The 27,252-nt window shown below is 37.1% G+C and overlaps 2 protein-coding genes across 3 annotated transcripts in view; one reads left to right on the top strand and one right to left on the bottom strand.

Moving 5' to 3' along the window:
• The window catches only part of sfmbt2 (Scm like with four mbt domains 2), a 46,661-nt gene extending 42,254 nt beyond the window's left edge, over positions 1–4,407 (bottom strand). Inside the window, exon 1 of one of the 2 annotated variants that reach the window (XM_081362624.1) lies at positions 4,230–4,407. The gene's annotated coding sequence lies outside the window, so the exon portion shown is untranslated. The remainder of the gene's footprint in view (positions 1–4,229) is intronic. The other variant, XM_081362625.1, reaches the window with a different exon arrangement.
• A 6,294-nt stretch (positions 4,408–10,701) lies between these two features.
• Positions 10,702–27,201, top strand: tmem110l (transmembrane protein 110, like). Its single transcript, XM_081362626.1, has 8 exons — positions 10,702–11,192; positions 15,029–15,077; positions 15,863–15,958; positions 16,043–16,164; positions 18,302–18,414; positions 21,029–21,112; positions 22,335–22,463; positions 25,787–27,201. The coding sequence occupies exons 1-8, from the start codon at positions 11,048–11,050 to the stop codon at positions 25,886–25,888; spliced, it is 840 nt and encodes a 279-aa protein (XP_081218752.1). The 5' UTR covers positions 10,702–11,047; the 3' UTR covers positions 25,889–27,201.
• The last annotated feature ends 51 nt before the right edge of the window (positions 27,202–27,252 follow it).

Genomic DNA, 27,252 nt, shown 5'->3' with positions numbered 1-27,252 from the left:
TATTTCTGGCGGCGTTCCGCACAACCCCGGTCGAGAAAAACGAGAATTAAAGAGGAAATTGACATGACAAGGATTCACTGTGACTTGAGTGGGCTTTAAATGAGGAAAAAGTGTTTTGTTCCAGTTGACCAGAATCTGCATCCAAAATTCTGTCATAAAGAAATGCGATCCATTTCTAATAAACTTGGCAAACAAAACATCTACAGGGGTAAATATAATACTATGACCATTATAAATATAAGCAAAAATTTACATTATTAGTATCAAAAAGGAGGTTTGCTTTTTGGCGATGAGTAATTTTCAAATGACGAACAAATATATTCATTGCTGCTGTCATTTGGATGTCTTGATTTGTGTGGGTTCTTTGCGGTTCAGCCAGCACAGTTGGGCCTGTGGGTGGAAAGACACCTCCGGATTGAAGATGCGGGATTAAAGTGAATTATCAACCCTAATCTATGATGTGGGCTGTTTCAGAATAAATCCAGATTTTAGGCAGGCCGTACTATCGATTAGCTCATATTGAGCCAGATGCCCCCTCTCGCTCTAATCCAGGACTTGTTCAATTGTGGAAGGGGGAATTAAAGGATTATTGGAACACAATGTAGTGCTGCGTTTCTTATCAAAATAAACGTCTCTGGCCTTTTTCAGTCTCAGACGCATTTAATAATCCATTTTAATCATGCAACGTGGAGAGAGGAATTGTTAAGTTTTGCTGGGTGTTCATCTGTCTATTGTTTAGTTTAGCAGGTTATAATAGGCTACTTTTTTTTTTTCCTGATTATATTACACATCAACTTGAAACCTTGAGTTCTCAGCACACAAATTGCTTTTATTCATGATTTGACTATGTGCCTTATTTGCCTGTTGTTTTCCAGGAAGTTCCATGCAATTAGGAATGTAGGGAAATGCGTATGGCAAGAGCCCTGAAATAGCCCTGTTAAAATGATTTGAACGGACTGAGAAATCTATAAATTACAGTATTCAATTACACATGTATATCAGAACTTAAAGCACAAACTTCAATAATGGTGCAGAGTAAAAAAAAGAGCTCTGTACTCTCAGACAAAATGGTACAAAAGCTGGGGACAGAAGCCTTTAAAAAGGTTGAATATGTACCTTTAAGGTACTAATATGTATGCTTTTGGTACCAATATGTTCCTTTAAGGTAGTAAAATGCACTCTTTAGGTACAAAGGTGTACATTTTGAAAGGGTACCATATTTTGTCATTTTTTTCTGAGTGTGCACATAACTGAGAGTGACAACAACAGCGCAAATAAAAGCAGCAAACAATAAAACAAACAGTAATCTGTATAGCCTAATAATTAAAGCTGCAGTGCATGTTGGGAACTCAAGCAGGCATCTATCACAGCTATACCTCTGTTGGTGCTTTCTTATAGGCTATATTAAATGCAAGTCTTCAAGCATTGCCATCTTTAAAATGTGGAAATGAGTGTAAAATAGCAAGTTTTATTTCTCTCTTTTTACACAATGTGCCACACTTGGTGTTAAGTCCATTATATCTTTCTTTCTTCCAATCCAATCCAATCACTCTGAATTTACTTCAGTAAAATCAAGTTGAAACTCATAGCATCAAGTGTGAATGTCAAAAATGATTGTGATAAGTCAAATAGATAACAAGTTATATAACATACTACGAAAGCATCTTATAGGCCACTGAAATATGATGGCATCACTTCTCAAAAACACAACATGATGGCATCACCAAGTTATTCAGTTATTTACGTTTTACAGCACAAAGAAAAATACCCATGACATCATTCTCTGTAAAAACACCTTTTTGACCTTATAAAGGGAAATTTATGCTGTTGGCCTATACTCAGAGAAGTGATGCTAATGCTATAAAACGTCATGTAGGATAGTACACATAACTATATTTCCCAAATAAACATTAATTCATTCCTGCAAGTCAATGTGTTTACCTCGCAACATAAAGTTCCCTTTAAAGTTTAAAGTTTCCCCAGACCTACTTAAATGTGTAATTCTGTCTAATTAGTATTGGAGGCCACCTATATTTGTTTTCATGCTCACGTCGTGACGTCCAATGACATTACGTCACAACGGCCTGAATGTAAATGACATTATTCAATCCACAACGGACGGTCACCCGATCTCTGCGACCCGAGGCTAAACTATCTGATTACCTTATGACATAGGCTATCGCATATCTCAACTAACTCACACTGCACATCTAGGAGTGTTTTTGCGTTAACGATGCTTTAATATGGATTGCCAGTCATTTACAAGTTACATAATCACGACGTATGCGAATTATATAGCCTGCAATGACTTCCAGAGACCTTTCAAAGCAATTCAGCCTATTCGCTGCAACCCAAAAATCCTCCACTGCTACATTTGTGTGGTATGTAAATCAATATTATCACATATTTTGTAAAAAATCAGCCTATAGGTAGGGTACTTACTGTCCGATACTGAACGTACTCAAGCGGCGTACTGTTGCTATGGTTACCTCCTCAGAGGAGAGCAACTTCTGTTTACTAGCTTCTATTTGGCCGCAACGATCTATGTTACTCGTATAGCCTAAACTTTTGTGGCCCCTGAAAAAGTTGTAGCCTATATAACGCTGGTATACTTGTTTACTTGTCTAAATATATAATATTTGGACCACCCATCCATCTGTTTTGACTTACTTTTGGGGGTTCATGCCCTTATTAACGGCTCAAACTCTTCTCCTCAGGTGTAACGTTAGTGAGTTAGTAACGTTAGCCTATATGAACTCGTCTTGTTCTTCTGCACTTATTTTTACCTTAATGAAAAGATGTGTTCGGTCTTAACTATGAAGGCACAATCGATTCAGATGTCAAGCTTTATTGAAGATTTGATGAATTTCATGAAGGCTATGTGAATTGTCTTATCTAGGCTACTAGCCTACTTCTCATACGGTTTTATTAAACAAATGCTTCTTTAATGGGCCTGCTATCTATATATGATGATATACATGTCTTAAAAAAGGCTATAAAGAGACTTATTCGAGCTCATCTTTTCCAGGTCAGACAGAGAATTAACGGGAAATATAATTTCATATCAATTCATCTCGTCGTCATCAAATGCGTGACTCCATTTCCCCTTTATTAACGTTACTGCTGCGAGTTTAATCCGCCCGTATGAATTCACGGATAAAACCCTCAAGGATTTACGGAGACATCCACTAACGTAAAGGCTAATCAAATAAATAACTCGTATTTTGATGAAGATTAATCGCCTTTAATTCAAATTCACCATAATCGATTTTATATATAAAAAATATGGTTTAGGCTATTCATTCGTCACGTAAATAGCTTATTGAAACTGTGTGGCTCATGAACTGTTTGATTAAGGAATAATATGTGAATAAAATGTTGTCTCCCGCATTCAAAACAGCACAAAGCGAAACAGGAAATATTGTATGAGCATGTGAGATACTACTGTACTTTACACACTCTAAAATTATTGCAGCGGAAAAAAATGACACCGACGTCGGCAAACGACAACTTTAAATTTAATTCATTAAACCACGTCCAGGTGCAGCGAAAGAAACGAAAACTGGATGCGTAAACAACGCGGTTTTATTTTTTCCTTCTTCAAAGATTTTGCATGGCAGTTTTAACACACCTTAACCCGCCATGTTGAAAGTGGATTTGACACATGAGGAACGAGGATTTCGGACCATATTCCGCGCACCTGAATCGCACGTACACCGACCGGTTCGTGACGTTCAAAAACATTTCTATGAACACCACCCGAATGTGTAAACTTAAGTGTTGATATTCACGCGTGAACATTGTGTCCTTTGAAATCGAAAGGAGGTCAAATGGCAGTTAGAAAATAAAGTCAATAGTAACAGGGCGAGAGTATCTTTGAGGAAGAACGCGACACGAAAATATCGCTTGTTACATAAACGTTATTTTTCAACGACATTTTCAGCGCGCGTCTCTTCAGATCGTAAATATTAATATCGACATAATCGAAAGTGCGGTCGCTCGACATTCGTGTTATATATAAATAAGGTTACTTTATTGTTCGGACCGTTTTATCAACTCTTGCGCAGAAGCTTGTGTAGCCTATATTTCTGACTGTTACAAACAACCTCCAAATGTTTTTAACGAGGAAAAAGCGTCTGTACGCGGAAATTCGCGCATAGAAGCACGAGTCCGTGTCAGACAAGATTACTATTACAGAATGAAGTTCATGCGGATAACGTAGTTTTTACCTTATGCGAGTTTTTTTCCGTCTATCCGAATTGAGTGATCCGGTGTTCTGGTTGAAGCAGGAGCGCTGTGTGTGTGTGTGTATGTGTGTGTCCAATATGGCATCATCCCGCATCTGCGCATGTCTCAACATCTACAGATTATTTTCAAGCCGACTCCTTCATTGACCTTTACAGTTGCAAAATTTGTTCTGCCCATTATAAATAGAAATAGGCCCTAGCCCCCGCCTCCCTCGTGTGGGGAAACTCATGGCTGTGTCTAAAATCCTCGCGAGCCGTCTGAGTGGACAGCATTTGGGCATTCATAGGCGCGTGCAGCACTTTTGGGCATCAGTGACGCATGCATCGTTTTTTGGAGCTATTGAAAATTTGATGGCCAAAAAGAGGCTGTTCAAGAACGTGCAAAAAAGGCTGATAAAATGCTTTCTATGTAGGTAACACGCTAAGTTTTGAGACACAGACAGTGTAAACAAGAGGGGGCTGCTGTTGCAATCTCACTTGTTTTCACTTAACGCTAAAACAATTTGACAGCTTTACATTTTCAAGCGTATAACTGACATATTTATAAAAAAAAAAAAAAAAAAAAAAAAGGAAGGAAGAAATAACAATACCATTATGTTTCGATAACTTCCATCATATAGCCTATAAGGGCAAATTCTAAAAAAAAATTTTTTTTTTAAATTCACAAATAAAAGTAGAAAAATGATTTAAAGTCATGTTTTCAGTTCATTATAGTCATGTTAAGTAATTCAAACAAAATAACTACCTTGTAAGTTTTGTCATTAGAAAGAAAAAACTGAAGTTTCAAATGAAATGGCTATCATCATTCATCACTTCACTTTTTTTTAAAAAAAGGTGCCAATTTTTCAATTTCAGTGCCATTTTCCAAGAACCATTTTTGGTTCCCCAAAGATCCTTTCAGTGAAAAGTTCTTAAAATAACTTTAGTGTAAAAACTAAATCTTTCCCACTAAAGAACCTCTTGTGCAAAGGAAAGGTTGATGTTAAAGGTTCTTCATGGAACCATCAATGCCTAAAGAACCTTTATTTTTAAGAAAGGAATATGACAATAATATTATGTAGACTACACTGTAAAAAGTGATAACATGCAATCCTAATGGTTTATACGTTTGTTGTGTAACCAATGAGGTTTAATATGATAACATGATTGATGTTTTTACTTTAATGAAAGCTTTTAATTTAGATGTTACGACATGCAGTTTTTTAACTAGTTAACACAGCTTATTCTAATAAACATTACAGTATATCTTTAAAAATGTAAATTAACCAGTGTATAAATAATAACGTATTATATTTATTAATACATAAAGCATTCATTTATTATTGCAATAATGCTGTTTAAAAATGGCCTATCTCAGACATATAAATTTAGTTCTCATATTGTCCTCCGTTGCCCTCCTGTGGTAACCATATTTATTGCTGTACTGAATTTAAAGTCACATCAATATCACTATAAATAAGTGCACTTTAATGACTTTCAGTAGGACTGGTGCAGAAGTAGGGGGTTAGTTTATCAGGCAAAACCATCAACATTCACTCACACATGTAAACACACTCCTGTACACATTCTGTACAAGATGAAATTCCTTGTCCAGTAAAAAAAAACTGATCTGATCTAATAAGCACCTCTTAGTGATGTTACAGTAACAGATGGTTCATGCCTTGAGCTTAATCTACAAGAGGAGACTTTGACAAGCTCGTCCAGGGACAGATTACCATGAGACCTTGTGAGAGGAGATAGACAATGTGGGTCAATGCTTTATCCTCTCCATGCTGTGGTATAGTACTAAAAAGTTTTGACTAGGAAATTAGCTCTGGATATTATCTGGTTAGCCCAGTTGTTACCTTAAAGAGCTAATTCTACACTCTTAAAGAAACAGGGTTCATTGGGGTTATGACCTCTTGACTGAATTTTAAAGAATCATTTATGCCAAAAATGTATTATTAATTGTTGTACCAACAATTTCATTTTTCTAAAGATAAAGTATGTTCACAAGCTGTTTAATTCAGAAAATTCAATCAAAATAAATTAAATGAATTGAAACAAAAAATTAATGCTTTAATTTATTAAAGCTAAATCCATAAAATGATCCCATGGGAATATACAGTATGAAGTGGCTGACAGAACCGTTTAGGGTTCTATATAGAACCTTTTCTTCTGAGTGATACCTGATAAAACCCTTAAAATTACTTTCATCTGTGTAACCTAATCAGTTTGATTGTTATATTACAGTAAATACTTTTTGGCTTAAATAAAAGAGTTAATTTAGATGTTAACACATGAAACAAATGAACAAACTTTTCTTTTATGATCACCTCCATCAAAATCTTTTTCATGTTTACAAAATGTAAAAAAAATTGGGTCATTAAGATTTTAAGAAAAAAAATATATATATTACTTTTATTCCACAAGGATGTGTTAAATTGATCAAAATTTACAGTAAATACCTGTAGGCCTACTATTATAATGTTACAAATGATTTCCGTTTCAAATAAGCAGCATGACTGTTTTCAACATTGATAACAATAAGAAATGTTTCTTGACCACCAAAGCAGCATATTAAAATGATTTCTGAAGGATCATGTGCTGTTTTGGGGTAATGCGAGTTACGTAATCAGATTACTTTTTCAAGTAACTGGTAAAGTTACACATTTCTTTTAAATTAACAACAAAATCTTTTTCTTTTTCAAATGGGTAATGCAACTTACTTTGTTTTCCTATTAATTGACTGACAGGTCTTCTGACCCCTTGTTGAAAGAAAGTTAAGTGCCCTGTGTGCTGTGTGTTAACATGATGGTTATTGTAGATTTAGACTAAATGTGAGCATGCATTTACTTATCTCACTTGCACAAAAACAGATTCAGTATTCCTCAAAATGAATAAAAACAGTAAAATGCAAACTCTGAATATTACGTAATCCTGCCATGATGTTAAAGCACCCCCAATTTTAAAGGTTCATACAAACCTTTTTGGAGGTCTCAAGACTTACATGCATCAAATGTCAAAAAACACTCATTTTCTCATAATAGACATTGCACGTCACCTCGTAGGGTCTAAAAACGGTTAGTTTGAAGATTCAGTCTTTCTCAACCCCTCCTTTCTGCGATCCTACTCTGCTCGGATTGGTCAAATCACCCGATCTGTTCACTGTAAAAAATAAATAAAATAAAAAATAAGATCAGTAAGACAACTTATGTTTTTACATTACTTCAGTTTAATGTAATTTAAGTTGAAATGACTTATACAGCTTAGTTGGTTGCATTTAAAAATTTAAGGCAGATTTTTTATTTCTGTTTCTCGTCATAGTCTTCAGTTAATCATAATCTTCAGTTGGATCCCGCTCTCCCTCGTCTCCGAGTCACCAAACGTTACAGGATACCTGACCAATACCCATGGATCCAGCAGATTAGCTTGTGTGCCTTCGGTGGAGGAGGGACACCACACTGAAGGCTATACAGAGCTCTTTTGTGCTCTTGCCAGCTGTGTGGACTGGGAAGATAAAGTCCTTCAGGGCTTGTATCCCTTTGGACTCAACAAGCCTGTTAAATCATGTCTGCCAAAAGGCAGATGTGACTTAACATTGGAAAAGTTAATTAATTATGCTCTAAGACTCTCTTCCTACAGTGTGGGATACATTGCTTCTCCCACATTAGGCCTCAGCACTTCCCAGCCTGTGGTGGCACCCTGTGCTACCTCATGCTCGCTCCTTATTATGGCTCAAAGAGGAGAGGGAGAAAGCTCCCTAGCCCGGTGGTCTCAGTTTTCCCAAGTCCAGTGGTCCCGGCACTCCCTAGCCCAGTGGTCCCAAGACCGGTGGTCCCAGCACTCCCTAGCCTGTTGGTCCCAATTTAGGTGGTCCCAGCACTCACTAGCCTGTTGGTCGCAATTTAGGTGGTCCCAGCTTTCCCTAGCCTGTTGGTCCCAATGCTCCCTAGTCCGGTGGTACCAGCACTCCCTTGCCCATTGTGTCCCAATTCAGATGGTCCCAGCACTTTCTAGCCCAGTGGTCCCAAGTCCGGTGGTCCCAGTGCTCCCTAGCCTGGTGGTCCCAAGCCTGATGGTCCCAGCCCCCTAACTCCAGTGGAACCAGTGCTACCAAGCCTGGTGGTCCCAGCACTCCCTAGCCCAGTGGCCACATAGGTCTCAAGCCCTCCAGACTTTGCTTCAGTGGTCCCAGAGTTCCCAAGTCTGGCGGTCCCTGCTTCGGTGGTCCCAAAGAGCCCAAACCCGGTGGTCCCTGCTCCAGTGGTCCTAAAAGTGCTACCCCGGTCATTACTGCTTCCTGTGATGGCTACTATCATTTTGTTTGTCTGCACCGCACACACCTCCTCCTCTGAAGTGGCTGACCCGCTGCAGCTCCCCCAGAGCTCACTTCAGCCCTGGAGCCACACAAGCTGTCTGACAGTCTGTACTGTCATGGTCATGAGTACCATCTCTGAGATCCCTGTGTTGCCTGCCTGTACTGCCATGGCCAGGAATGCAGTCTCCAAGTTCCCTGTGTTCCCTGCCTGTATTGCAATGGCCAGGAGTACCATCCCTGAGTTTTGTGAGTTCCCTATAATGGCCATGTCTCCGAGTTCACCCTTGAGTGGTCTTCAGCTACACCATGGCCTTCAGTTTTTCCTTCCTGCTCCAGCTCGGTTTTCTGCTCTGTCGGCTCTGTATTCCCTGTAGTCTTCTGATCCGCCATGGTACCCGTTTCTGCCGATTCCATCTTGGTCTCCATCTCCGCAGGCTTCACCATGGAAGGCGAAAAACAGTATGCAAAAGAGTATGTCCAGTATTCATGAAACAGTTGGCAAAAAGTAACCAGATGACTTACTACTTCTGTCGAGATTCTGAGGTGCAGCTGATCGACACTTTACTATCCCATGAGGCCATGAAGCGACACAACTGGCACTGGTACGTCACATGACAATGACAACATGTATGTCCAGATTTCATTCATACTACACATTCATACTATATAGAACATTCTTTTTAACAGTCACAAAGTAATTATTCAAAACAAGAGATTATGCGATTTCAGACACGGCAAAAGACTATGAACTTGATGATTAAATAATCAAAATAAATGTTTATGATTAAACTTCAAAATAAAAGATATGAACTCAGAACATCAAACATAATTTAACAAAATCTACACAGACATGACAACAGCTCCTAAAATGCACATGGTCTTCTACGCCACATTGTAAATAAAGTCAACCTTAGTGAAAAATATGCCACAACTGATTACACCTCATTGTCCTAAACTGTTATGTCTATGAAACGGTTTAATGTCTTTTAAGTGAAATCTATTTATCTGATTTTGAACCATTTTTTTCTGTTTATTTACATGCTTGAGGTGTACCCATATGCTCATTTGTCATGTGGCGTGACTTAATGTCTTTAGAGTTATGGATCAGTGAAGCTGAAACAACCAAGCAGTCCCACCCCATTACACTACTTTTACTGTGCGTCACGGCTGAGAAGAGGCTTTATAAAAATAAAAGAAAAAAGGAACATTGAATTTATATACCTGACATGCAGAAAATGTTTTATGAGAGGTTAGCTGGCATGGTAACTTCTGATAAACATCTATTTTCCAGTGTTTCTTGAATGGTTTACTCATGAAGATGGATTTTATAAGGTTCAAGAGTTGACCTGAACTGATGCGTCACACAGGTATGCTAACATACAGTGGATTTGATTAGAACAACTGACTCCCTATATTTCCCCCTATTAGGTCCAAAATATTTCCGTCCATAACTTTTATTTTTAGCTATGGATAAAAATACAATATTCATAAGTAGGTTATATGATGAAACTGTCAATTCCATTTAAATTCCATTCCAAACATTCATATGACTAATATCAATTTATATTGTCTACAGTCAATCAGTCTCACAATCAATTGTGAAGGTAAATGATCTCAAATAAAAGTAAAGCCCCTTTCACACAGCGCTTTGAACCCGGCAAATTGCCGGCAAATTGCCAGAGCGCCTTCTGTGTGAACGCAAACTCGACCCGGGATTTAACCCGGGATCGATGCCGGGTCGGGACCTAGTAACATTGCCGTGTTCAGTCCCGGAACGCGCGCTGTGTGAACAAAAGCCGTAATAATGCCGTGTCGTAGTGATGACGCTGAAGCGCGGGCTCGTTCGCCAGCTGTGAAACGGTACGTAATGCGCAAGTTTATGATGGAATAAGAGAAAAACATGCACAAGCGTGGTTTCTCTCGAGAGAGATCGCAGCTCATAAGCAAACTTTAGACGCTGCTGAGATTACAAGTCACATCGATGTCACGTGTCTTTACGGCATTTTTACGGGTTGTGTGTGAACGCACTCTCTGATTCCGGAAAATCACTGGCAGTGTGAATGAACCTAAATCAAACGAACCCGGGTCAAATCCCGGGTCACTTTATCCGTGTATTTTCCGGAATCTCTGTGTGAAAGGGGCTTAACATGTCCTGATATGCATTCACATCAGAACATGTGTGTTAGGGGGACAAAGGGCTCCAGGAAATTTCAGCTGCAGGAGGTGACGTCAGCAGAGCCGCTTTCCCTGTTGTTGACTCAATAACAAGAAAGAAACTGACCTGAGTGAAATGCTTTATCTTATGCCACATCGCTCAACTTCAATACGACTTTAACAGCTCGAGCGGTGTATATGCGATCTTTGTTCATCAGTCTGCCGTGCGAATTTCTTTGTCTTCTGGCTAGTGAAGTTATATGGAAAACCCGTTCAAGTCGAATTCCCGAGGATTTCGGTTCCATAAAGGATCCTATGACTCTTGTTCTGGGTTTTAAACGCAAACATGTTAGTTTTTATGAAGAGCAGAAGAAATATGAGTGATTTGGTGAACGCGGAGTATCAGGGCTGTGTGGACGGATCTCTGATGGACGGATTCAGTGTTTTTATTCAGGGTCTGTTGGCTGTTCTGGCTTTCAGCACTTTAATGTGTAAGTTTTCCGCATTTTAAACTAAACCGCAAATGCGATAATGTTTCCGCGTGATGATGGCGTTTTCTATTGTTTTCTTTTAAGAATATGTTGCAGCGCGTGGCTAGTGGTTGGTTGGTTTGTTTACAGTTATGTTGTAGCTATTATGGTACAGTGATGTGTGAAGTGAAGTGGTACTTATAGTAGCCTAATTCAGACCATTTTTACTGTAGACCTACTGTCTAGTGTTGTAAAATAAATAACTTCATGTAGTGCACTTGATTTGACTTTTAAAATGACAAAAATATTTACCCCAAAAATTTGCCTATACTGTGCAGAGAAATTTTGGTTTTAGTTATTCTGGTTCAATAGCTTATGTCTGTGTTATCTTTTTTTATCTTCATGGTAATCTTTTGATCCATTTACTCTTCTCATTGTGTGCTAATTCAGGGTCTGAAGTGTTTAATCCTCGAGCAATAAAGAAACGTCATGACATTTAATCAATAGCGCTGCACGTTACAATATCATTCAGCGACCCAAATAAACAAAATATTGACAGCATACACACCCATATAACATAAACCTGGGCTGTATGAAATGTATTTTATTCCAAGTAGCACATTTCAGTTCTTTTCTCATAGCCTACATCATTATTTTCAACATGACTCGTGTTCCTTTAAAATGAGGAACATGAGTCATGAAATGTAAGATTTAACCTATAATCTGTGCTGTCAGGATGATGGTGACCAGCATCTAATATTACACTCACCTGGCAACAAATTGTATTTGCAGCTCAAACAAATGGAAAACGTGCAAATATTTTAATGAATTTAATATAGTTAATGAAGACTTGAAAAAGTATAAATATTTAATTCAAAAAGTAGCTTTATATCTATTGAATCTTTAATATATATCTATAAAATATTATCTATTAATTACAAACTACTGGAAAAGTCATGGAAATTATTTGGTAAAAAACATTTTTTACGATCAAATTTAGTTTTCTAGTGCATCTAGTAGTCCAACAGAAAAAAAAACTAGACTTTGTCACTCAAGGTAAACATGAATTAGGCTATTCTCCATTTTATTTCTTTAATTTAGTTTATGTCTGAGTGCAACATGACATTCAATGAGAAAATATGCAGGGCAGGAGTTGATTTTATCAACTGGGAATTGATTGGATCATGAACAAACCAGAGTTTGCTGGTAAAGAGCTGTTTGATTATTGATTTATAGTTAAGAGCATCAGCAGAAAAGCAGGAAGATTAGGCCTAAGTTGTTACAACCACCTTCTTTTTTTATTGAAATAACATTCACCAATCATTAATTCAAAATAAGAGCAGAAACGTGAATTAAAGGTGTGTTCACATTAGAGAAATTTTGTGCAAAAAAAAAAGGGGATCTGTTGTCTATTGAAAGTAGTTTAGCGAATCACAGCTCACACAGATGACACTTTCAAACCAAGCAGCTTTCTAGTTCAGCTTGAACCTGAGGAAATATTTCACACATCATTCCCAATGTACTCGAGCATTCGCCAAACAACAGTAAATGAATGTACATTAAAAAAAAGCAGTATTTCACTTTCCACACACAAACAAAATCAGTTCTTTTGAGGTACAAGCTTTATTCAAAGATAAGATTCATCAGCTGTGTGATAGCACATGATAACAGCACTCACTTCTGTAGCTCATGTGATGGCCCCAAACTCATATATTTTCCATTTCAGCTGGAGGGCCCGAGTCACGTGACCTGCCTTACTAATTTGAACCCTAAGGTCCAGTTCAGAGTTGTTTCTTTCCCAATATTTAACTTTGTCATGTGGTCGTGCAGTCCAAAGATACAGTATAGTGTTTTCTTGGTTAATAGTTGGTAATTGTGAGCTAAGCTGCTATACTAATCAGTGAATGTGGTGGTTGTAAACAAAGCCTTTTTGCTAAGAATGTTATTTACAAAGGCGCTAATTTGTGGTGATGCTGTAAGATGTGAATAAAACCTTAAACTTTAGCATGTAACTTGCCCCGCATTTGTATTATGGACATAAATGATAATTCAATACGGCTTGTTGAGGAGATTTGGGATTTTTACCTGCTGGATGATAAAAAGAAGGGAAATTTACAGTGTATTCAGAGACCAAATTGTAATAAAGACGTGCTCTTTTGACTTAGACCACCTTGCAACATACTAAATACCATAGTGGTGGTGAGTTTGGTATCGTTCACTTTTTCGTATAAGAGGATGTAAAAATTAACTTTTTCTAATTATACTTCCCAAAAGCAGTTTGTTTCTTTTGTGGTCATGCACTGAAAAAACCCAAAAACATGGTAAATGACCTTTCTAGAGTTACACATTACAAAGAATCTGTGCTGTTCTTGTTTATTATTAAACTTTTTGCTGTGTACAGAGAAAAATACCCTGATCATGAGTTATTATCAGAGGAAAATCCCCTTGAGCATGAGTTATTATCACCGCCCTGATTTGCATTCGTTTGTTTATTGAATAGCGAAGTTAAGTTTTATTCGTGTTTTCAGGAAAGGTGAAGAGAAAACAGTCTTAAAAACAAAGGGAGAATTTGTGACATTTGTACGTTTTCAACTCTTGGCCTGTGCTTATGCTTGTGTTTTTACTGTATGCACTTCCTCTTTGTTATTCTGGGCACTTCCTGGCTTCTTTTCTTTTTTTCTTTTTTCTTTTTTGGCTGCTTATCTTTGCCGACGTCATCGCTGTTAGTTTCCTCAGACATTCAATAATCATCCTGCTTCTGTTTGGCTGTTGATTACAGACTAACCGTTTGCATATGTGAAAACGTCCCTTAGATATGTCGTTCAGCTTCGGGTGTGTAGGTTTGTGAGCTGGTTTGAGACTGAGTTTGTGTTAAACACAATTATCCTCTCCTTTGAAAGTCATTTAGTGACTAATTTTGTGTCTGTTTAGTTCAATTTCTTTATTCGAGTGTTGGCATATGTGTGCTAGACTATTACAAAGGCAGTGATGGAGTTAGTCTCAACAGAACTTTATCCTGAGTTCACCCAAGTGTTGGCATTTCCATTTTTGATATTCAACATATGTGACCCAGGACCACAAAACTTTATGGGTACATTTTACATTTACAAAATTGAGATTTAGACATCATCTGAACGCTGAATAAATACACTTTCAATTGATGCTATGGTTTGTTAGGATAGGACAATATTTGGCCAAGATACAACTATTTGAAAATCTGGAATCTGAGGGTGCAAAAAAATCGAAATATTGAGAAAATCGCTTTTAAAGTTGTCCATCTATGTTGGTCCATCCTGCATCCACTCGCAAAAATAAATTTTTCATATATTTAAGTTAAGAAATGTACAAAATATCGTCATGGATCATGATCTTTACTTAATAATATTGCCACAAATATACCCGTGCGACTTGTGACTGGTTTTGTGATCCAGGGTCATGTGACACTGAAGACTAGAGCAATGATGCTGAAAATTCAGCTTTGATCACAGGAATCAATTACATTTTAAAATATATTCACATAGAAAACTGTTCAAATTGTAGTAATATTTCACAATATTACTGTTTTACTGCATGCAGCCTTGGTGAGCTTAAGAGACTTCTTTCAAAAACATCCATGTTAGTTTCACTCTAAATATGATTTAATAGAGCATGATAACTTAAATCCATACATTAAATCCAGATAAAGTCACAAAAATGTGAATATCATTGCATCATCAGTGATTGTACCATTCAAACATTTGCGGTTGGTAATATTTTTTTAAGTTATCATGCTATATTAAACCATATTTAGAGTGAAACTCACATGGATGTTTATAACTTAAACATTATTCATGCTAACAATATCTTTATCTTCACAGTGAAGAGGTTTCGTGAACCTGTTGGAATTAGAAGACCTTGGAGGATCTGGTAATTAATATTAAAGGAGAACTCCGGTCAATTTTAACATTGAGCTCATTTTATTGTACATTTGGAGTGCTGTCAATACAGAGAACAACGACAAAAATCAGTGTTGCCTACACCGAGTTATTCTATTTTTAAAATTTGCACCCTGTTGACTTCAATGGGGCAAGTACTAAACCTGCTTTTAGCCTCTTAACATCCTTGATGTGTCATTACAAGTGCACAGAAAATGTGAGTGATTCCTCACATTCCAGCGCAAATACCTGTTTACATCCTGTTTTTCGGTTGAAGTCCAAAGTAATCGATTGCCGAGTTCACGCGCGTGATCATTGGTAACTAAACCTATGCGCGTGAACTCGGCAATCGACTACTTTGGACTTCAACCGAAAAACAGGATGTAAACACAGGTATTTGCGCTGGCTTAAATAACATCATTTTTATACATATCTTTCACATCTACTGCAGTCAGATCCACTCGTGATCACTCTGAAGGAATCACTCACATTTTCTGTGCACTTGTAATGACACATCAAGGATGTTAAGAGGCTAAAAGCAGGTTTAGTTCTTGCCCCATTGAAGTCAACAGGGTGCAAATTTTAAAAATAGAATAACTCGGTGTAGGCAACACCGATTTTTGTCGTTGTTCTCTGTATTGACAGCACTCCAAATGTACAAAAAAGTTAGCTCAATGTTAAAATTGACCGGAGTTCTCCTTTAAATAATAGTAAAAAATTATGATAATATAATAGCACAAAACAGAGCACACTCTCATTCTTTCATTTTGCCTGCAGGATCTTTGATACGTCTAAGCAAGCCATTGGTGCACTTTTCATGCATTTTGCCAACATATTCCTGTCCACTCTCACCAATGAAGATCCCTGCTCTCTGTGAGTCGGTTATTACTTGTTTGTCAAGTTTTATTGCTTTAGCCTGCAATTCCACTAACCGTATTACCCTTTTCTGTTTTACAGGTATCTATTGAACTTCCTGTTGGATGCCACATTGGGAATGCTGGTGATCTGGGTGGGGGTGAAGGTTGTTTCCAAGATAGTGGAACATAAACACCTAACACTGCTAAGGTTCGGAGAATATGGTGAGTTACATTAATTGAAGCTAGTCGTACACTTAAAAAAAAAAAAAAGTTATTTACTGATATCTATGGTTCCATTCCCCTTTCCATTGCACAAGAGGGTCTTACAGTTTTTCTCGATTGTTTACACACATTTTCTGAAAGCATGCCTCATATTCTCAGAACTCTACACACAAATCCAAAAAAACACACACAATGGGCAAAACCCCTCAATTCTCCTGCAAAATGAAACTTTACATTCAAAACAATGTTATTTCTTCTCAAAATGGTATTTTGTTTTCAAATGACACACACAAACCATCATATGAATAGACATTTATAAGAACCAATTGCACACTGATGTGCTCAATGTAAAACACTATGATGAATGGAAAACACTTCGTCTCCATTCATCATAATGACTTAGGCCTTTTTTTTTGTTCAGTGTTACACTTACTACAGACAGTACATACATAAGTGTGTTGTAAAATATTTGAGAATATTGTTTTTATACTCAGAACACACAAATACACGGTAACAAATATATTTTATTTTTCCCACAAAAACAATATACACAGTGTACATCCCAACCAACACAAAGTTGTACATACAGTGGTCTACATACAAAACAACAGAAGAATTGACTGTATACAGTTACAGTAAAAAAAAAAAAAAAAAAAATCCAATGTTGGCATCCATTGCTCATTGAAGAGCTGCCCTGTTGCCCTTTTATGCTAAAGCTCTGATTGCTAATTGTAAAACTGTGTGACGGGTGTTTGCCCATGTAAAGAGTCGGTGTGTGTATCTGAATGGCAGTGTGTTCCTTGTGAAAACAAGAGATTTTCTGCATGAAAATTGTGCCAAAAGCAGAGAATTGTGTGTAGTGTTTTGAAAAAGGTGTGTTTTAGAACTGCAATTTGAGTGTAAAGCAGGAATTGTGCTTGTAGTTTCGCAGAATTGGTTCAGGGGGTTGGTGAATGAGTTACATGTTGTGGTCATTGTGTCTCAAGTACCAGAAAATGTGTGTAAACAATCGAGAAAAACTGTAATAGCAGAAAAAGGTCCTTCAAAATGTCCTTCACACTAGAAAAAAATGTCTCTTTAAAGAACTGTTCGTTTAAACGTTCTTTGGGAAATCAATTGCTGCAGAAAATAACAAACATTTGTAGTAGAGTGTGTCAACCAAAACATAGAGTGTTTTGGTTGAACTGAAGTTTAAAGGGGTCTTTTTAAAGTTCAAGTCTGCTGTTATAAATGACCAGAAAACATAAACCTCATGTCATGTCACCACCAGAGGGCGCTGTATGTTATATTTTTCAAATGTGTTTGGGTAGTTTCTTGCTTTTTTCCCTCTCTGGGATTTCCTTGGCAAAGACACCATTGAAAAAGAAAATTTTACACACACACACACACACACACACACACACACACACACACACACACACACACACACACACACACACACACACACACACACACACACACACACACACACACACACACACACACATATTCACATGCACATTCTGTGCACATGCACGTAAAGCAGATGGAATACGCCCATCGTTTCACATGATTTTGGACAAACAATTGTTCATGAATGCTTTTCTGCTTAGGTCAGCTTTTGAATCCCTGTTTTGACACTTTGCCATTTTAAATTGACCAGAACGTTTGGAAGCTGACCACTTAAAATGGCTTACATGCTAAAAGAATTACTGCATGAATAAAAATACCAACATTGTTACATTCATTAATGTTAAATAAAATTACTTTTTACATATGGAAGAAAAGGAGTTCCTTATAAATAATAATTCATTAAAAGCATCAATATATTTGCCAATCTATCTATCATTATAATTTGTCAATAAATAAATATATATATAGCCTATATATGTTAATGTATATTGAGATAGTGTTAATTAAAATGTAGCTCGCGATCTTCTACTTTGTTTACATTTGCATTGTTTACCGTTCTATGGTGTTCTTTTATTTCTTGATATTTTTTTCTTGTATTGTTATTTGATGTCTTTTTTTTATATGCTTTTGCTATTGATGCCTTAGCAACTACATAACAGTGGTGTCCATTTTTGCAAAGACAAGCACTTTAGAAAACGTAAATGAATCATAATTCACTTTTGAATGTCTCTTTCATTTGTTTTAGGTGATCCTCCTCGGGTAGCGGCTTGGTTGTCTCAGTGCTCGGTGTATTTACTCATCGTTGCTCTGGAGAAAAGTGTGGTCACTCTGGTGCTGCTCGTTCCCGGGTGGACCAATGTAAGATAAACATTCACACACTCAAAGTTTCTATTATTGTTACACAGACTCACCCCATGGGCATCATTTCCCTCTACAGTATTTAGTAATACCAGGATGGACAGAACTAAAATCTGTTTTTGTTTTATTTTGAAATATATACACTGAACAAAATTATAAATGTAACACTTTTGTTTTTGCCCCCATTTTCCATGAGCTGAATTCAAAGATCTAAGACTTTTTCTATGTACACAAAAGGCCTATTTCTCTCAAATATTGTTCACAAATCTGTCTAAATCTGTGTTAATGAGCACTTCTCCTTTTCTGAGATAAACCATCCACCTCACAGGTGTGGCATATCAAGATGCTGATTAAACAGCATGATTATTGCACAGGTGTGCCTTAGGCTGGCCACAATAAAAGGCCACTCTAAAATGTGCAGTTTTATCACACAATGCCACAGATGTCGCAAGTTTTGAGGGAGCATGAGGAATGTCCACCAGAGCTGTTGCCCGTGAATTGAATGTTCATTTCTCTACTATAAGCCGTCTAGTACAGTATATAGTACTGGTGAAAAGTTTGGAAACATTGCTATTTTTTATGTTTTTGAAAAAAGTCTCTTATGCTCATCAAGCTTACATTTATTTGATACAAAATACAGGAAAAAAGCAGTAATATTGTGAAATATTATTACAATTTAAAATAATGGTTTTCTATTTGAATATAAGATAATATTTATTTCTGTGATGCAAAGCTTAGTTTCTAGCATCATTAATCCAGTCTTTAGTGTCACATGATCCTTCAGAAGTCATTCTAATATGCTGATTATGGAAACAGTTGTCCTGCTTAATATTTTTTTGGAGCCTGTGACATTAAAAAGTTAAAAAGAACAACAGCATTTATTAAAAATAGAAATTTTCTTACAATATAAATCTTTACTATCAATTTTTTATCAGTTTAATCCTTGCTGAATAAAAGTATTAGTTTCTTTCAAAAAAAAGAAAGAAAAAAAATACAGACCCCAAACCTTTGAACGATAGTGTATATTGTTACAAAAGATTTCTATTTTAAATGAATGCTATTCTTTTTTAAACTTTTTATTCATCAATAAATTCTGAAATTTAATGTGTTTCCAACATTGATAACAAATCAGCGTAGTAGAATGATTTCTGAAGAATCATGTGACACTGAAGACTGGATTAATGATGCTGAAAATTCAGCTTTGCATTACAGAAATAAATTATATTTTAAAGTATATTCAAATAGAAAACAATTATTTTACAATATTACTGTTTTTTTCTGTATTTTTGATTAAATAAATGCAGCCTTGATGAGCATAAGACTTCTTTCAAAAACATTAAAAATAGTAATGTTTCCAAACTACATTTCTTGATACATTTGACGAACAGAAATATGGATATATTCCTGTCTAATACAATGACATTTGTAAGCATGACTTAAGTGCCAAATAATGTGTGACCATCGAACGTTTCAGTGCTTGTGGTTTTCCTGCTAAGACAGAACACGAGGTCAAACACACTGCAATAAAACAATAAAACTCACAAATCTCAAGAGGAGATCTCAAAGAAAGAGCAGATGCCTTGCCCAAACTTCTCTCCTTGCGTATCTATGCATACCCCTCTTCCCACTCTGTCACCTTTCGCCCTGACTCAGGTCACTGAAAGTTCACGAAGAATGTCTACATACCACATATTATGCGTCTTGTGATACTATTGTTTTATCCCTTTCATGTTTGGTATCATTTTAAATGTCTCAGTGGCCCAATGAAGAGAGCATCATCTGGGAGCTTTTGTTAACCGTCTATCACTGACTTAGAATGCTGTATAAACGTGACTATGAAAATTAAAAAAAATTGTGTGAGCATGCATATAGTAGCTGACTTAATGGAAATAGTTAACCCTGGACCCTCTGACTAAGATAAGAACTGGTGAGATTGTGTCCGTGTGAGCCGTCCCGGCTGGTTTGAGACTCTAATGCGACATCAGGTCCTTCATGAACGAATAATTGAAAGTATTAATACCCAGAATAATCAAATATCTAAATGAATACATAACCAAAATTGATGATTAGTTCTTAATCAGTCTAAGTTTAATAATCTTTTGAAATCAGAGTCAGATTAAGCACAGAGCTAGAATCAAATTGAAACTAAACTTTAACTAATTAAGTAGACTGCAGAAATGCAAGTAAAATACCTACACGCCGAATACCTTTACCAGTGCCATTGGATTCTGTCGTTGGGCCTATGGGTGGACCCTGAACGTGTGTGAAAAAATAAGTCATTAAGAGACAGTCCCATCTGTATCTTTTGTTCCTTCTCTTTTTTTATGAATGAAAGCAAATAGACAAATTACATACTATTCTGACGTCCTAGTGTGGAAGGGTGAAATAAGGACAGTGTGGGAATAATGAATAGATATTGTGTTCTATTTCCTCTGTAGAATTGTTTTAATTTCAGTGAAAAAAATTATTTACTTGCTGCCTTAATACATGCAACTTCAGAATTTTATAAATATTGTATATATGTAAACCAGATTTCATATTATTATTATTATTATTTATTAGATGGATATGCATGTTTCTAAGTGCTGACCTCTGGTGTTTGTGTGTGTTGTAGCTGGAGGAGGTGGTGCTGGACTACATCCCAAACCCACAGCTGGAGTTAGCCATCGTCATGCTGATTGTGCCTTTCATTGTGAATGTGAGTCATTCAAGAATAATGTATGACATCTGTCTATCCATCCATCCATCTGTCCATCAGTCCATCTGTCCATCCATCCATCCATCCACCCATCCATCCACTTATCCATCCATCTATCCACCCATCCATCCATCCATTCATCCACCCATTTATCCACTTATCCATCCATCCACTTATCCACCCATTTATCCATCCATCCATCCATCCATCCAACCATCCATCCAACCATCCATCCACCTATCCATCCACCCATCCATCCATCCATCCACCAGTCCATCCACCCACCCACCCACCCATTCATTCATTCATTCATTCATTCATTCATTCATTCATTCATTCATCCACCCACCCACCCATCCATTCATCCACCCATTCATCCACTTATCCACCCATCCATCATCCATCTATCCACCAGTCCATCCATCCACCCACCCATCCATCCATCCACCCACCCATTCATCCACTTATCCATCCATCCACCAGTCCATCCATCCATCCACTTATCCATTTATCTATCCACCCATCCATTCATCCACTTATCCATCCATTCACTTATCCATCCATCCACTTATCCATCCATCCATCCACCCACCCATCCATTCATCCACCCATTTATCCATTTATCCACCCACCCATCCATCCATCCATCCATCCATTCACCTATTCATCCACCCATCCATCATCCACCCAACCATTCATCCACTTATCCTTCCACCAGTCCATCCATCCACCCATCCATCCAACCACTCATCCATCCATCCATTTATCTATCTATCTATCTATCCACCCATCCATTCATCCACTTATCCATCCATCCATCCATCCATCCATCCATCCATCCATCCACCAGTCCATCCACCCACCCACCCATCCATTCATCCACCCATCCATCCATCCACCCACCCATCCATCCACTTATCCATCTATCCATCCACCCATCCATCCATCCATCCATCCACCCATCCATCCATCCATCCACTCATCCATCCATCCATCATCCATCCATCCATCCACTTATCCACCCATCCATCCATCCATCCATCCATCCATCCATCCATCCATCCACCTATTCATCCACTTATCCACCCATCCATCCATCCACTTATTCATCCATCCATCCACCCACCCATCCATCCACCCATCAATCCACCCATCAATCCATCCATCCCTCACTTCCTCCCTATATATTTCTTTATATAATATATTGCAACTTGTGTTTCAGTCTATAATGTTCTGGTTGGTGGACAGTTTAACAATGCGGAAATATAAGAAGATGACATCTCTGGAAGGCTCACATGACTGTCCAAAGCAAGTAGAGGTGTTGCCGCATGAAAGCAATGATGAAGCTGAGGTGAGAATATTCATATGACGTCTCAATAAATGCACATAAAAAAAATGGGTCTCATTCACTAATAATTGCGTGGATACTTCGTATTTAGAAGCACAGGAGAATGCTCACAATAGCATGATATAAAAAAAAGTTGAATTTACTAATTTTATTGAAGCTGAAAATGTTTTTTAATTTGACAGATTCAACCTGGAAACTGTACATTACATTACACCAATGAAAGTTGTTTTTAATGGTAAGACTAAGATCAGGTATAAATAGTTCTTTAAGGTAACAAATGCGCATTGTCAGCCCCTCACGGGCGACTGCCGCTTAAACTAAAACAAAACAACAACATAAATTTAATTTAATTGAAAAAGCTGTCATAATATCATCACTCATGTGCATTTTTTATGCTGGGTTTAGCAATCAGTATGGAGATCCAGGAAAAAATGAGTCAGTAACAATTCCTCATGACCTTGTTCCCCATATCTGTCCCTCTGGACATTTCATCCAAGTTAAGTTTAATTTGACCGTTCGCAAAAGCCACGCCCCCTAGTTATTGTTACTACGCCCGTCAAACAATTGAGAAACAGACACATGGCTCGGTTGAGCTCCATACCGGTATAAGTGATTGGTTTTGGAGTAATGCAGCAGACATATCCTCCAGGGCACGACAGAAAGGGCTGTAATATGCAGTGGAGGGATATGTTCAAAATGTTAAAAGAAGCAAAGACGGGAATATTACAACAATCGAGGCAAAGGTGCTTGAAGTGGGGGGAAAAAGGTGCCGGTAGGCAGGCTACCTGTTGCTCTCTTGCATTGGCAAATTATGACATTTGAGATTAATACAGTGAAAAAAAAAACTTGAAGATATTGCTGGTACAACAACAATTTATTGTTATTTATTAACTATATAAATTTATTTAAAGGAGCTGTATGTAAGAAATGTATTTCAATTAATCATAAAATGGCCCTGATATGTCACTAGACATTAAGAAATCATGTTCATTTCAAATACTTATATCACTGACAAAAGTAGTACGGCCAGGATATTGTCATTTAAAAAGTGAAGTTGCAGCCCTCAACTGATGTTGATGTTGTCATCTTGTGTTTTGGCCTGAAGCGCCACCCTCCACCTATCTACCAATCACGAAGTCAGTTGTGTTTCAGCATCCGGGTTGCCAGCTCTGCTCTAGTTACCACAGCTGCAGCTACAAACTGCAGCCCACGTTCCTGCTGGATCCTGCAGCCTATCTGGCAACCTTGAGTCAGGGGGGAGGGGGAGGGGATACACCGCTCTATAGTAATTTGAAAGTGATTGCAGTACCAGTTTTGGCCACAATCTTACATACAGCTCCTTTAAACAAGTAGTGAGTGTGTGTGTGTGCTTGTGTGCAAACGGAACTCCTCCAAGTCTGCAAGTCCAAAAATACATTTAGGCTATGGTGAGTTTACTATATATATTTTTTTTAAATGCATTTATGGTGAGATTATTATATTTTTATGTCAATCTGTGTTCGTTTTGACCAAGAACCATGCGCTGTCACTTTAATTCAGCGTGTGCAGCACAGCAAAATTAAACTCGGTGCGGAAACGATTGCAGCATCCGCGTGCAGAGTGAAAGCATTAAGTTACCTGTTAACATGGGTACGAAAAAAAAAATACACACTTCAAACGCACTGTAAACGGACTACGGAGTATATGTGAAACGGGCGTGACTGACGCTTATATATTATATACACTGACACATGTATGCTTATTAATCTTCGAGGCATTTAGCTGTGAGTGAGGTCTCCCACACTGCTTAATCCATTGTCGGCATCTTTCTGCTAGGGTCTTGGGTTTTGGAAAGGCGAAAAAAACGACCCCTCCCCCCAAAACTTTTGGGGTACCTAGTGTCAGACTTGCAGGTGCCATAGGCGCATCGTTTCACCATGTGCTGGATATCGCAATGTTTGACGGAGGTCCTTCTCCTTAGTTACCGTTGCTGAGCTAGGATTGGACGAGGAGCGTTCGAGGGCGGGGTTTTGCGAACGGTCAATTCAGTGGTTCTCAGCTGGTTTGTTTTTGGTCTATTTTGACTGCATAAAACAAGAAAAAACTAAGCTAAATGCAAATAATAAAATGCAACCATCCATACAACACAATAAATTGGGAGGAGAGTCACATCTTAGGCTATTGACCTGAAAGAGCATGCGTTCAGTCAAACTCCTATGGTATTTTTGTGCAAATTCATCATGGATTGGTAAAAACTGTCCAAATTAGACCGATGACAAATTTGGAACATGCACTTATACTCAAAAATCATTAAAAATAAATAAATACACAAAACAAAAGGAAACATGACTACATTAAATACAGATTAAAAAATATTAAATTAAATAATAAATTAAAAATGTATTGTTTTCTGCAGTGAAATGTTTTCTGTGGAGATTTCTAATTCATAAATTTTCCAATTCCAAATTCAGCCTATTTTAGAATAATAATTTTGCATATTGAAGTTTTATGGTAATATTGGTCAATCAAAATGTTTTATTTTACAGATATTATTGTTTTTGTTTTTACAATAAACCATTTTGGTTATTGTGTTGGTCACCACTTGATGTCCAATTTAAAATCTGTGTCCCGAAGCAAAACAATTTTAGAACCACTGGACTAATTTTTGTTTGTTTGTTTTTTTGTATTAGTTTGGCTTTATTCTTGCATTTAATTTAAAATGAAGTCGCTCAGCTGAAATGAATGTTTTGTTTATGGGGCTGTATATGAATAGTTTGATTGTGTGTTGTATTCTTCTTCTTGAATGGTGGGATTGTGCTATATGAATGTGATTACAGGACAACTTTTTTCCTTTTTTTCGCCGTTTGACCAAAGACCTTTCCAAAGGCCGCTAGCCTCTTGGGTCAAATTATCTCCATTTGTTGAGCAATATGGGGTCTTTCCAATCTCTTTTACTTTGTTTTTCTCCTCTCATCTTTTCTTTTTTTTCTCATCCCTTTTTCCTTCACTCCTCCAGTACTGGTAGAGTGCCAGCTGTTCACAAATCATTCATTTGTTCAGCGATAGCAGTGACATTTGGAACATGTTTCCATAAGCTCATGCTATAGAGAATGAATCCAAATCTGTGGAAAAGTATGTTTGATGAGTCCCAATATGAACGAGAATGTATAAAACTGGTCTACTGTCAATCTTCTGCTGTATTCTTCCATCTGTGCTTATGCTTTTATAGTCAGTAGATTTATGCTATACCTATAAAATCACAACTCACATGAACGGGAAAACAATCATTTGTAAGATCTGGCCTGGCTGTTCAGTTGACCTCAAACTGTGTTTATATGTTTGTGTAGGTGCTACTAAAGGAAGATGAAGATGATAAAACAGTATGTTCTGAAGAGGAAGAACACGACTCAACAGAAGAAGCATTAATACGAGACTGTATGGAAGTTTAAAAAACACAAAGTATACCTATCAAAATGTAATATACCCTATATCTCTGTTCCTAAACCTAGAGAGCTGCCTTGGTGTTTACTCAATGGAACTCAAGTGACTGATTTGGAACCTTCTAATAGGTAGAAACTCCACAATAGAACTTTTCACGTGAAGTACACTGGAGACTGGACTCAAATGATTACAATAAAGTGTGGCGTTAGCATGGTGCTAAGCTAGCAACACAACACTCAATACTTGACACAAGACTAAGTATGAAAATTCACGGCACACATAAAATGTTGAGTAAAATCCTCCATTTTTAGTTGGATTGAACTTTTATATTGATTGGCTACTTGAATGAAATGTATTTACTGTCAACATCATTTTGTATGCTAGCAAATTCTGGAACAGCCTTCTTGCTGAGAGAGTGCCTTAAGAGCTTTTCATAAGAAGTACACTTTGAAGAGTATTACAATTGATCCCAATAGAATGTGACATTAGCATGTTGCTAAGCTAACAACACAACGCTTTAGTAAGTATAAAAATTCCTTTAGTTCTAGTTAGATTTAACTTTTAAATTGGTATTGAATGAAATATTAGTATATATATTGTCAACATTTCTCTCAGATCATTTGCCATCTTAAAAAAAAAAAAAGGAAGTCTTTGTTTTGGGCGCGTATCTATGATACCTTAACCCAGCAAATACATGGTATGGTTCGCAATTGGTTAAGATAATTAATAGCACATGAGTTATTAAAGGGTAACATTATCCTCCCTCCACGTCCTTTAGAGTTCACACTTCTAAGTTAATTAAAAGTAGAGAAACAGAGACAGATGAGAGAGGAGGTCTAGTGTTTCTTCTCATTACAGACATTCAGACTTTTAATTTGAAGTCGAAACAGCTCATGTCAGTACCTGTGATGAACACCTCACTGTAAGCACACTACAACCACTTTCCAGCACTTGACACACATGCTAGAATATTTCAAATCTGCAAGACTCACCCATAAGACAAAAAGTTGTCTTAAAACCATTTGTAAATAAGTGAAAGACCAGGCGATCTTTGTGTTTTAACCCTGTAAAAATTAAACAATGTACAGTATTCATTTTTTTTTAAATTGTGTTTTTGTACTTTTACGCATGCAACATCATTCTGATTATCAATTTTGTACAAAATAATGATGTACAGACTAGTAACTGTAAATTTTCAGCTATTCAGCTATTAAATTATATTGATTCTTCAAAATATTTGCAATGTCAATATGCACATGCAGTCAAGTCTTTTATTACGAGTTTGAAACTAAGTTGTGAAATGCTAAAAAATACTGCTTGTAATAAAAAAAAAAATCTAGTACAAAATTTCTAGCAGATGGATGTCACGAAG

Source organism: Scardinius erythrophthalmus (genome assembly GCF_964197995.2).
Source record: "Scardinius erythrophthalmus genome assembly, chromosome: 4".
NCBI classification, from domain to species: domain Eukaryota; kingdom Metazoa; phylum Chordata; class Actinopteri; order Cypriniformes; family Leuciscidae; genus Scardinius; species Scardinius erythrophthalmus.
This window is presented reverse-complemented; position numbering and strand designations above follow the sequence as displayed.